Source organism: Silurus aristotelis (assembly GCF_946808225.1).
Source record: "Silurus aristotelis genome assembly, chromosome: 16".
Taxonomy (NCBI): domain Eukaryota; kingdom Metazoa; phylum Chordata; class Actinopteri; order Siluriformes; family Siluridae; genus Silurus; species Silurus aristotelis.
The window spans coordinates 4,989,656-5,003,175 of NC_139589.1; the positions used below are offsets into that span (position 1 = coordinate 4,989,656).

Sequence of the window (13,520 nt, forward strand, 5' to 3'; positions counted from 1 at the left end):
TGGTGTTTTCTGTTAGTTATAGTGAGGCAGGTGTCATGTATGTACTTGTAAGTCAAAGTAGTGGAGGCATTGCTTTGTTTATTGGTTATGGGGAATGAGGTGTGGCCTATGGCTGTGTACAGATCTATTCAAAAGTTTAGACACCTTTTCCTTTCCTTCAAAGGTTTTTCTTTATTTTGATTATTTTCGAAATTGTACATTTAATACTGAAGACATGCAAACTATGAAAGAACATGTGTGGAATTATGTAGTAAACAAAAATGTTAAAATATCCAGAATAGGTTTTATATTTTTGATTCTTCAAATTAGCCACCTTTTGCTTTGATGACTGCTTTGGACACTTTCCCTTTCTATCAGTCACCATAGTCAACATTTATGGTGACTAACTCGATCCTGAGAAGCTCCCAGAGGTGTTGAGTGCTTGTTGGCTGCTTTTTATTTTCTCTGTGAACTTAACTCCACTCAAACTACCTCAACTGGCTTTAGATTGGGTTCATGTGGAAGCAGAGTCATCCAACGCAGCATGTTATTTCTCTCCTTCTTGGACGGAAAAACGCTCTTGCATAACCTTGACTTGTGCTTGGGGTCCTTGTTCTGTTGGAAAACAAATAATGGTCCCATTAAGTGCAAACCAGGTAGAAAGGCATGTCACACTTTTCGGTGTTAAGTGTTAAAAAAATAAAGTTAAATACAGTGTGTGTGTGTGTGTGTGTGTGTGTGTGTGTGTGTATATATATATATTAATAAATAAATAAATAAATAAATAAAGCTCAAATACCACTGACTCACTCACTCATCACGAAATATCAAAAACCACTGAACGGATTGCAATGAAATTTGGAACGTACCTTCCTCTTGGGTCTTAGGTGCTCATTAAGAAAGGGTTTTGAAAAATTCGGCCTGGATCGCGGCTAACACGCGAAAAACGCGATTTCTCACGCATTGTAAATTCTTCGAAATAACATTACGGATCCTAATGAAACTTAGTACATTGTTTCTTATTAGATGTTAGATGCACGATAAAAATGATTTTCAAAGTAGTTTGCCCTGTATCGGTACTACAAAGGGGTAGTACGTTATTTGTTGACGTTACGTTCTGATCTCTGATCATCCAGTCCTGCTCAGTGCTTACTGCTTATTGCCATATTGCTTAGCGTTCTGCCTTCCGTAGCGAAGCACGAATACTTTCAGCTAGTTATTTATACATCTGTTGCTTAGTGTGGAAAAAGGCATGGTGTATACATGACATTCGGTCAAGCCTTTTTGCCTTTCAGTCCCGTGTGCCCAACATGTTACGTCAGTTATGAGCTACCAAAGCTAGATTGATTGGCGATTTAAAATTAATTGTCAAAACAGTGATTAGTATTCGTGTTCTAGATTTAACCACCTACTGTGTTTGGATATTAACAGATCTAAACCATTCCTCTCATAAACTAATTTTAACATGGAGAACTTGACACTCCAGTGTGAGCAGCCATTTTGATTTGATGTCACTGTGTAAACTGTGAAAGAGCTAGTGTTTATAAAAAAACAAAACAAGTTATAATCAAGGTTAGTAGGATGTCTTCTGGGAATTAAATTTTTTATTTTTTTGTTGAGAGTAACAGGTTCGAGACTTGGTCTTGAACAGAGCAGAAATATGAGGAAAATCCGTACAGTGGCACTACCACCTCTTAATTTTCTTGTACTTAGCATTTGTTACAGACTGTTTTTGGTGAGACGGATTGCCAAACTGCTAAAACGCCAAAGTGACCAGTTTACAGCTTTCGTTATCTTGGGTTTTTCCAGTCATTCCGAACTACTTTATTCCTCTGCATGTTGAGGCCGCACAGAGTATTGTTCATCTGCAGTGGAATGTGATCCTTAAACTTGGCTTGAAGAAAACGAGGAACTAGGTCATTCTGAGGCATTAGTAGATTTCCAAGCTTGATGAAAACCAACACCTTTTATATGTCCTGCTGTCAGTGAAATAGTATGCTAATAGGAAGAAGGAAGAAAGGTTTGGATTTGAAAATACCATCATACTCATCCTTAAGAGAATCCTTATAACCTTAACCGTGAAAACTATAAAGGAAGGTCATACGGTGCCACCAAGACATTGATTGCTTAATTTTTTGATCTGGTTTCTCTCAAGGTTTCTTCCTCATACCATGTCAGTGGGTTTTTCCTTGGCACAGTCACCACTGGCTCACTTTAGGGATAAACTTCTTTTATAACCTCTAAGTATATGGCCTATATCAATGTATATCTCTGTAAAGCTGCTTTGGGACAATGTCCATTGTTAAAAACCATGTACATATAAAGCTTAATTGAATTATAAAATTGGTTTGAAGTTTAGTGCATTTACTTGTAGTTTTGAGACGTTTTCTTTTCCAAATATAATTAGCTTTATTGCATAATGTAGGTATACTGTATTAGCAATTACACTGATTTATCATTTATTACTGCTTATAATTGGTTGAATGAATTACATTTTTTCCCCCCACACCCCCTCACTTGGTCCTTATGCTCTCTATTATACTACAATGAAATGTTCTATAATATAAAAGTGCCTACATGGTCAGCATGGCTGCCCTGTACACCAGCTTCCTCCTGGCTACACTTTGCTAATATGCAATGCAAATATTACAACCACAGAGATTTAAATTACACAGCATTTCCTGATTTACTTCATGTTTTCACACCAATCAGCCATAGCCATAATCTCACCTGTCTTTTATTGTATAGGTCATGCTTGTGCTAATGTAATAGCTCTGACCCATTTCATAAAAGCTCTGAAGGCGTGCTGTGATTTGTGGCTTCAAGAGGCAGATCCTGAAAATCCTGTAAACTGTGAGGTGGGGCTACAATGGATCAGACTTCTTTGTCTAGTATGTCCTATAGATGCTCAATTCGTTTGTGGTTTAGGGGCATTCGGAGGCCAAGTAAACAGCATTTGTTTCCCATGTGAATCAATGATTCGTTATCCTGTTGCTCGTTTACTACTTATAATTTTTCGGGCCAAATTTGGCCCTAAAAAAAAGAAGAAAAAAAAAGTCAGGGCTTATTTACACAGTATTTGATGCATCATTGGTTGATCATTGTGCAAACAAAGTGCTTGACTACCAAGGAATAGTATCTAGTTATTAGTTAATTTATTTAAGGACTGATCATTAGCTGAGAGCTGTTTTTATTGTCAGGAACACAAGCAGGTAAATTAGGAAATGGATAAATGACAAATCCTGGGTTCAAGTTTCCTCCATGTTTTCCTGTTTATTCTCACCTCCTAAAAACATGTCGGTAGGTAAATTGTACGTGCTGGATTGCCACCAAGTGTGACAAATTGTGTAAATGTCTTTATAGGCTCATGCATCGTATTGGAATGTATTTATTAGAGGTCTCTAAAAAATCTCCAAATAAATAATTGAAGATTTTACATTACAGTGGAACCTCGGAGCTCGCGTGGGTTAGGGACTAAGACCTTTTGATACTCCCCTTCCAACCCAGTTAAAACCCAAAGAACACTATACGAAATCGATTTAAATGAGTAAATAACACTATTTTACTCCATAACACTTAATTATTAAACCTTGAGATAAACCTTGATTAGAAATGTTAAAACTAGCGTTTTGAGCAGCTCGCGGTTGCTCACGAGCCGATCTGAATGAGAGTCGCCGGTCGGAATGAAAGTCGCGAGCATGCTAGGTCGCGAGCATGCTAGGTCGCGAGCATGCTAGGTCGCGAGCATGCTAGGTCGCGAGCATGCTAGGTCGCGAGCATGCTAGGTCGCGAGCATGCTAGGTCGCGAGCATGCTAGGTCGCGAGCATGCTAGGTCGCGAGCATGCTAGGTCGCGAGCGCTGAGGCCGCGAGCGCTGAGGCCGCAAGCTCCGAGGTTCCACTGTACATCCAAAATGAATATAAAAAAAAGACACTTCAAATAAACAGCACATGATGTTTCGTGTCTGATTTGCCTCTAGAGGCCGCTCTTGTACTGTGTAACTCAACCCGGAAAAACTATCGGGATGTTTTTTTTGCCAATAGCAGATAGTTCCCGCAATCAACAGAGGCAAATGCGAGTCTCATCTCGATGCACAGCCAACTATATGATACGCTAAAGATATCTATATATAAAGCAGCTCCTGATGCGATATGATTCACTCCTATTACGATGCGGTCCTATCCGATTTCGATTGAATTCAACGGCATTTAATTGCAGATTTTTTTTCTTTGGTTCAGGCAGACAGTAAATCAATTTACTTAAATGCGTTCTGACTTCTTAAACATGGCCCTTTCACAAACATGCCTTTTGTAGTGCAAAGAAGATGCAGCTCTACCTCTGCCATGTTAATCTGTATTTCATGTCACTCTCAGGACATGCCTCGGGCTGCGTAGTGTTCTGATACATCATATTCACCTAGTAGCAGTGGTGCTGAAAAACGAGGACGAATGAATCTATATATAAAATATTAATCACAAATGATTGGTCGCTTTCTAAATAATAAAGGGAGAGCACACCACCTAATAATTATATCGTTTTCTACCGATGTTTAGTTTTGCCATTGTGTATTCACGTTCACATTTCTCATTAAAGCCGGGTGTAGCTTTTGACCCAGTGAACATATTTAGTTAATGCCTAAGTGAGGGACTGTATATGATACACACACACACACACACACACACACACGCGCACACACACACACAAGGACACTTTAAGGACAATCACGTTAATCACTACGGTCATACGCATCCATGTTTATACACATTTTCACATTTATCGTTATATATTTTGTATAGTTTATACTTTTTAACTACCTTCTTATTTTTCTTGGTTTATATCTCCTCATTCTGTTCCCTTTTATGCTTGAATGCCGGACCATCGGAAAAAAAGCATTTCACTGCATGTCGTACTCTGTATGTATGTGTAAATGTGATTTGAGGTAAGAAGTATGACCTTGCTGCTTCTGTTCGAAAACCTACTGTTCTCTAGTGCTATTTGTTATGCGCAGTAGAGCTGCTCTTAGCCTTGCCGCTTTGGATCGAGTCATTAAATGGTAATTCATTGTGTTTCCAGGAGCTGATCATCTATAATCGGTTTCTAGAGCTACCATCTGGGGAATCTGCATAGTCATTGCATTGTGACTGCTTTTGTCGTTTCCCTTTTCCCCTACAGTATTTCATTTCGCTTGTTTATTCAGGTGTGCCTTTCTTTTCACTGACTGCCCTGTTCATCTTTTGTACATCTTTTCAGCCTGATCTTGGATCAACATCACAGCGGTGTCTAGTGATTCTTTTGGTCCCTCTGACCACATGGTTTCTCACAGTGGGGAATTGTGAGATGGTTTTTCCACTGCAGATACGCCTCTCTGTGGAATTGTACAAAATGAGGCAAGAGCAAAACAGGGCTTAAAATGACTTTTGGGTGTCATGAGCTAAAGGGCATTTTGTAAATAATGTCTGTGTGAATTTGCTTTTTTTTTGGGGGTATTTGATATGTTGCAACTCTCACGATTAGGTTTGCACTGCATGGCTCTGTCGACCTCTTTTAAGTCCACTTGTTGGTTTATCTTATCTGAAATGAGCCTGGCAGCAGTTTTTAAAAGCTGGTGCCTGGCAGTGCACGTCGGAGGTTATTTTGAATTCAAATGCTAATTGGGAAAATGCAATGTGACAATAACTTTACAATTGCATTTCATCAATTTCTGAGCATGAATTGATTGACTGTGAAAATGCGACAGTATTGCGGAAGTGTTAAGAAGAGGTCGAATGATTATCATTTAGCCCATTAATCGGCACCTACACTGGATTGCTGTAACTTTCGGCTATAGTCAAAAAATCCATACCAGTAGATTTTCCATCTTCTGGTCTGCTGCTATTATGAGATCAGCCTCTAGAGGCGACGTAATGATGCCACATGCGTCATTACGCATTTTTTATATGTTTATTTTCTTTGTTTATACACGCAAGACTGCGTGCTGCACAGAGAGCGCTATAATTATTTATTCATGAATATATTTATTTAATTTGGCACACTTTTTTTTTAAGATCAGTTCTATTTACCTCGAGTGTTATGGTTTTTGTTTTATTTTCTTTTATCCAGTATCCATTTAAAAAAATCATTTGATTAGTTACCGGCAAGTACGTTCCAATCAAGCTATTGGTATCTGTAAAATCTGCTATTAGCTGACCTAGTGTTAAGCATGTGGATGTGAAAATTTACTAGATTTTCAAATATCAGTTTAGACACTTTGTATTTTGGAAGTCGGCTTACATTTGTAGTCAAAGTGATCTGTGAATCAGAAGTGACCGTACGTTTATATACAGGTTTATATAAAGCTCAATTTTCTACACTGTCCCAATGTTCCTGCTTTGAATAGCTCCAAGAACTGATTGTTCCCTTGCTGCCTAATCTGTTTCAATCCTTGACCAATGCCATTGCACCGAGATACACTTTGCCTGTCTGGGCTTATTTACCCAGAATTTGATGCATCATTGGCTGATCACTGTGCAAAACAAGTGCTCGACTATTATAGTCTAGGAATAAAACCACTATATTTAAGATAATAGATGCAGTCAAATTATTTAGCGACAGACCATTTACTAGCCAAGAACTGTTTCATTGTGTAGAACACAAGCAGTTAAATTAGGAAAAGGATCAATGACTATTCTTGGGCTCAAGTTTCCTCCATGTTCTCTTATTTACTCAAACCTCCTCAAAACATGTCGGTAGGTCAATTGTGCATGCTGAATTGCAACCAAATGTGTAAGTATGTATGTGTTTATGGGCTCATGCATTAGTTTGCAGTATATTGACTTGACCGATTTACAGATGGCGATAACTAGATTGGATTGTACTTGCTGACAGATGATTATTTAACCAGTAGTTTTTCAAATGGATGCCGGATAAAAAAACAAAACATAAGGACACTCCATGTAAAATATTAATGAACTTTATAAAAAAAGGTACTTAATTATTAAAATGTACAGCATGTAATAAATATGAAGATATTAATTATTAATAACTATTGATGCAAATGAAATGTATTTAGACTGAAACAAAAAGTAACACTTCAAGTTACATGCAAAAATTATAAAAAAGAGACACTTCACATAAACAGCATGTGGCCCCAGTGATGCGCCTCTAGAGGCCGCTCATGTATTGTAAACCGCAACCCGGAAAAACTATCGGTATGGATTTTTGCCTATAGCTGATAGTTCCAGCAATCAACTATCAGTGCTGATTAATCAGCAAAACCGATGAATTGGTCGACCTCTAGTTTCAACATGCCATTTTTATTTATATATATGTATATATAAAAAAATATCACCTGCCTTTTGTATTTGTGGAAGCCGCTATACATTTCTAGTCAAAGTTGTATTCTGTTAACAAAAAAACTTTACTGATCCCTTCAGGGAAATTGTTTGGTTGCAATTGTGCACAGTAAAGGATTAAAGTAAAAAAAAAAATTTTTAATGAAATATGCAGCAGCAGTTTAAACAGATGGCAGAAAAGTCAGACTACAATAATAGTTATAAAAGTTAATTCACATGTAACTAATTATTGCATGAAGATTGTTGCACATATTTGCCCTAAATATTAACAATACATGAGTGGCATGAAACTCTATAAATATAACTATAATTTGTCTACATCGTGGACCAGCTGTTTAACTCAGTTGGATGAGTTCTATATTTTGATGGCCACAGACTATAAATGATGATGAATATAATTGTGAACTCCAGGATTGCTTTTATTGGAGTGTAAGAGAGGATTCCCATTTAGTTGTATTTCCACGCTTCACCACTAGAGGCAGACATACGGATGACCAAACATGACAAGTTACCTATGACATCACAGTACAAAAGGCCAGAACACCGAGTGGCATTTGGCATCGTGCAACCAAGCAGCAGCTAGCAATTGACAGCAAAAATTGCACACGATCAATTATATACCCATTGAAGTTGAGTGTTCTGAATCCTGTACAGTGTTTTTACTGACACCCTGGGGTGAGTACAATCCCCTGATCAGCTCACACCAGATAGTGAAAATCCTTATGGTCCTTCGAGCTAGATAGGAAAACTTCCTAACCTTTGTCCTTCGAGCCAGATAGGAAATCTTAATTTTTTTTATTTTTTAAAGTTTTTCCACTTCTTTCTGTGTAGATGTTGCTGAAATTGGGAGGGATGCGGGCCGCTCTGGGTGTGATGGCGGTGCGCAGAGCCTGCTGTCTATCCCGCTCGGCTCATACCTCATCGCAGACTCTGGAGTACAAGCCTATTAAAAAGGTCATGGTGGCCAACAGAGGTCAGCCTTCATGTATTTTATTCAATTTTTGAGACTGTTTATGTTCACTACAGTAAATAATTTATTCTTATTTTTTTCCTTATGAGCAAACGTCTAAATCTTTTTGCAGGCGAGATTGCGATCCGCGTGTTCCGGGCGTGCACAGAGCTCGGAATTCGGACTGTGGCTGTGTACTCTGAGCAGGACACGGGCCAGATGCACAGGCAGAAGGCAGATGAGGCCTACATCATAGGAAAGGGTCTGCCGCCTGTCGCTGCTTATCTCCATATCCCCGACATCATCAAAGTGGCCAAGGTCAGAAAGATGCTCCTTAATTGACTGTTTGAATGCAGATCCTGTCAGAGTTGTGCCGATGGAGGATAGGATCCCGTTCATGTATGTTTTATTGTCATTATTAAATAAAAATATTACAATTATTAATAGTAAATAAATAATAAACAAACAAACTATCTACTGTTCCCCCGGCAGAAACCACCTCCTTCTCAATATACTGAAAAGTAAATCAGTTGAAAAAATAAATTTATTCAGAATTGATTAAATATGAGCAAATAAGTAAACTATTGCACTGATATAGCGATCTAAAAATGTAAACCTAGTGAAGTAAAACTCCAATACAATTTGATCTATAGATAGATAGATAGATGGATGGATAGATTATATAAAAACAAGTGCAAAAAAATTAAATCAAATGTTTTATAAAAGTTTCGTATAGTTGAGTGCGTATTTACAAATATATATATATATATATTTTTTTTTTTGCAATTTGACTAAATAAAAAAATAAACATAATGGCAAGGTGCTTTTCTGCTGCTACCACCCCGATGTTGATTATTTTTCACTAACAGCATAAAATGTTATTCTTCTATTATAGGAACTATTGAAAAATTTTAAAAGCATGTAATCAGCAATCAACTATTGGTACCGATTAATCGGGAAAACCGATGAATCAGTTGATTCATGATGTTTCTTTATTGAAGAAATGTTTCTTTGTTTTATAGCAAACGTGTTTCTTTTGTTAAATAGTTAAACCTTCTTAAAATTTAATAGTTTAAGACCCTTTTCATTTATTTTGAAGAGCACCACAGATGCATTGTTTGCTTTAAATATGTTGAAGTATAAAGAAGGTCAGAAGAAGTTGCATTGTGTGTTTTGTAGATTTAGAGAAAGCGTACGACAGGGTGCCGAGAGAGGAGTTGTGGTATTGTATGAGGAAGTCAGGTGTGTCAGAGAAGTATGTGAGGGTGGTGCAGGACATGTATGAGGACAGTGTGACTGCAGAAAAGTGTGTAGTAGGAACGACAGACTGGTTCAAGGTGGAGGTTGGACTGCATCAAGGATCGGCTCTGAGCCCTTTCCTGTTTGCAGTGGTGATGGACAGGCTGATGGACGAGGTCAGACAGGAGTCTCCGTGGACTATGATGTTCGCGGATGATATTGTGATTTGTGGTGAAAGTAGGGAGCAGGTTGAGAAGAGCCTGGAGAGGTGGAGGTACGCGCTGGAGAAAAGGGGAATGAAAGTCAGTAGGAGTAAGACAGAGTACATGTGTGTGAATGAGAGGGAGGGCAGTGGAGTGGTGCGGTTGCAGGGAGAAGAGGTGGAGAAGGTGGAGGAGTTCAGGTACCTGGGGTCAACAGTGCAAAGTAATGGAGAGTGTGTTAGAGAAGTAAAGAAAAGAGAGCAGGCAGGGTGGAGTGGGTGGAAAAGAGTGATAGCAGGAGTGATTTGTGATAGGAGAGTATCTGCAAGAGTGAAAGGGAAAGTTTATAGGACTGTGGTAAAACCTGCAATGTTGTATGGATTAGAGACAGTGGCATTGAGGAAAAGACATGAGGTTGAGCTGGAGGTAGCAGAGCTGAAGATGTTGAGGTTTTCGTTGGGTGTGATAAGTATGGACAGGATTAGTACCAAGTTTATTAGAGGGACAGCGCATGTAGGATGTTTTGGAGACAAGGTGAGGGAGGCGAGATTGAGTTGGTTTGGACATGTGCAGAGGAGGGAGATGGGATATATCGGTAGGAGAATGCTGAGGATGGAGCCAGCAGGAAGGAGGAAAAGAGGAAGACAAAGGAGGTAGTTTATGGGTGTGGTGAGGGAAGACATTCAGGTGGTTGGGGTGAAAGAGTTTAAGTGTAAAGGAGTGTAAAATAACATGCCGTGTAAATATAAATCTATTCATTTCGATCATGTTGAAACTTGTTTTAATTTTTGTCAGTGTTTATGAACAATAAGAGGTTCCTGAGACATTTATAAAGCAGACAAAAACAGCAGACTGAACGATCCCTTCCCTCTCAAGTTTTTATGTGGAGTTAAACATGAGCTTTTTACCCGACAGACTCCCACAGTCATTATACGTTATACTTTTAGATTTTTATTTTATTTAAATTAATTTGACAAATAAAAAAAAAAGAAGCATTTTGCGTCCGTATGAACATGAATGCGCCAAATTTTGATTTGAGTTAAATCTCAGACAGAAATTCCAGCTAGGATTTATTTGTTTGCCAGCCAAGAATAGTTCTCCAAGCTTAGGATAAAATGGTGTATTTAGACGGAATTTTCTCTTTTCTCTGTTTTGTAGGAGAATGACGTGGATGCTATTCACCCAGGCTACGGCTTTCTGTCGGAGAGGGCTGATTTTGCTCAGGCGTGTGTTGATGCCGGTGTGCGCTTTATAGGCCCGGCTCCTGATGTTGTCCGTAAAATGGGTGACAAGGTGGAAGCTCGTGCCATTGCGATCCGTGCTGGTAGGCAGATGCTTCCTTTTCTTTGGCACACTACTCACCATGGGAAATATGAAAAATCGATCCTTGTTTATATTAAACAAGGGGTTTACTTCTTAGGTTTACCTTTTTTTTCCATTTATCAAAGACTTTTGCACTGGATTCTAATATAACAGAAGCCAAACTTGTCAAAACCCTTGCTTCCTCTGGGGAAAAACCCATTTCTCTAGTACGGTCGAGTTGCTCTTTTTGTTTTAGAAGTGATTCAAATGTCTAAAAACGTTTGCACTGGCTTGTGGATAAGCAACTGCACAATCTGTGTTTGCTCTCTATGTAGGTGTGCCGGTGGTCCCTGGAACAGATGCTCCTATCGTGTCCTTGCAGGACGCCCAGGAGTTCTCCAACACGTACGGCTTCCCGATCATCTTTAAGGCAGCGTACGGTGGCGGGGGCCGCGGCATGCGGGTGGTGCGGGAATACGAGGTAAGTCGAGCCGGTGAGGCCACATCTGCTTCAGTGCATCCAATGCAATTAAATAAAGCAATGAGCCACTTGAGAAAATATATTACTCTAGTTTTATCATGGGTAAGAGCTTTCATGAACCCCCCCAACCCCCACCTGCTCCATCGTCTCGGCTCGTTATAGATCGGGTGCCAGCGCAAGCATAAAGACGGTTCGCTTCAGCGGCTCATCACATGCATAATTTCCCTCATCTGAATCAGCAGAAGTTTTTTGCACAGTTGTGTTTTACAGACGGTGCCGTATACAGTTAATGCCAACTGCCCTGAAGCAAAACATCATCACTTGTTCTTCATTTTTTTTTCTTTTAATCTCTCTCTCCCTCTCACTCTCTCGTTTATTTCAGCCTTCCTTTTTGCATCTTTTCCGACATTCGGTCCATCTCAGCACACCATTCATTTTCTGTTAAATTTATTTATTTATTTTTTTTAAGTTTACTTCCAATGTAATGTGACGGTTTATTGGCTTGCAATCAGGTTCAATAAAACATTCACGTTTTGATTCGGTCATGTGGACTATTTTATAGCAGTTTTGAAAATCGCTCAGCCAATCGCGATAGAATCATGTATTGTGCGATATTGACAAAAAAAAATCTCAATTTTTGTTTTGGATTTTGTCTAACAGACGTTATTGTGCTGGCACTTAAATATGATATTCTTCATATTCTGTAAGATTTATCATTTCACAGTGACTGAGCGAAATCTTTACCAATAAGATTCAATTGATTTTTACCTTTTCATTAGGCCTTTTTTTTTTTTTTGGTCAAATTCTAACATTTAAATCAGTCAGTTGGAATATTTAGGCATTTTAGCTGTTGCCAATCAAATAAAATTGATATTTTATAATATCGTAATATAAAATACATTTTAGATATTTTAATAGCTGATTTTTGAGGGAAAACCCTCTGCAATTCTTAGTGTGATATTTATTAACTATATGAAATGCTATAAATGTATACATTTTCTACCCCCATATCTTGAATATTGTGATCATTCTAAATGCATTTTAATAGACTTTTAATCTAATCTACTAGACTCCAGTACGTTATTTATGCATGCACAATGTAGGCGTGTTTTGTCTGGGTTTTGTGAAATACTCGATAATGTCAAGTCGCACATCATTAAAACAATTGCCATATTAACCTGAACGATATATCGTACACCCCTAATACACCCCCTTAAAAAAGCCCTTTTTTTACTTTTACCCTTAGAAAAGGTAAGTGTAGTTTTATTCAGTACGTGTGTGTGTGTGTGTGTGTGTGTGTGTGTGTGTGTGTGTGTGTGTGTGTGTGTGTGTGTGTGTGTGTGTGTGTGTGTGTGTGTGTGTGTGTGTGTGTGTGTGTGTGTGTGTGTGTGTGTGTGTGTGTGTGTGTGTGTGTAGGAGCTGGAAGAAAACTACCAGCGGGCCTACTCTGAAGCCCTGGCAGCCTTTGGCAATGGAGCCCTGTTTGTGGAGAAATTCATTGAGAAGCCAAGGCACATTGAAGTGCAAATTCTGGGTGAGTTGAGTGGTGTTTAGTAGATAATCCTTAGGCAGTGTCTCGTTACTCCACTTGGAGAGCTTTAAAACCAGCTCCGGTTTCATCTCACTGTTTTATGGCTTTTATGGGTCTGTCCTTTATGCTTTAATTATCAGTCTCGTGTTCGGTGCGGAGAGTGGCCTTTTATTTTTTGTTCCCCTCGCTCTCATACTCTGTCTTTGGAGATAACTGGAGGCGTCACTCTGATGCTTCTGAGAGATATTTTAGAGGTGGGGAAAAGTACAGTGTAGTTCAGAAAGCATTGCTAGAAACTGTGTGTGTGGGGGGGGATTTATCAGCTGTGCACGCAACACGAGTGTGTGTGTGTAAAGAAAAATAGATTACTGTTACTGTATGGTTTTATTCTGATTATTTCAGTCCATAATTTTAGCTGTAACTGGCATAATAGCAACATAGTCTATTGTATAACAGTTGAACTTCTTTTTATTATTTATAAAACGCAATTATTGTCATACGTTGT

At 38.7% G+C, this 13,520-nt stretch overlaps 1 protein-coding gene across 4 annotated transcripts in view; it reads left to right on the top strand.

Annotated features, from left to right (window-relative positions):
* pcxa (pyruvate carboxylase a) overlaps positions 1-13,520 on the top strand; it is a 169,513-nt gene that overhangs the window by 4,167 nt on the left and 151,826 nt on the right. For 3 of the 4 annotated variants that reach the window (XR_014537208.1, XR_014537209.1, XM_083564516.1), the window contains exons 2-6: positions 8,142-8,283; positions 8,393-8,577; positions 10,860-11,025; positions 11,339-11,484; positions 12,901-13,018. Coding sequence is in view for 2 of the 4 variants with exons in the window: in XM_083564516.1 (XP_083420642.1) it covers positions 8,142-8,283; positions 8,393-8,577; positions 10,860-11,025; positions 11,339-11,484; positions 12,901-13,018 (757 nt within the window). In the remaining 2 variants the exon portion in view is untranslated. Of the gene's footprint in view, positions 1-8,118; positions 8,284-8,392; positions 8,578-10,859; positions 11,026-11,338; positions 11,485-12,900; positions 13,019-13,520 lie in introns of all 4 variants that reach the window. The other variant, XM_083564517.1, reaches the window with a different exon arrangement.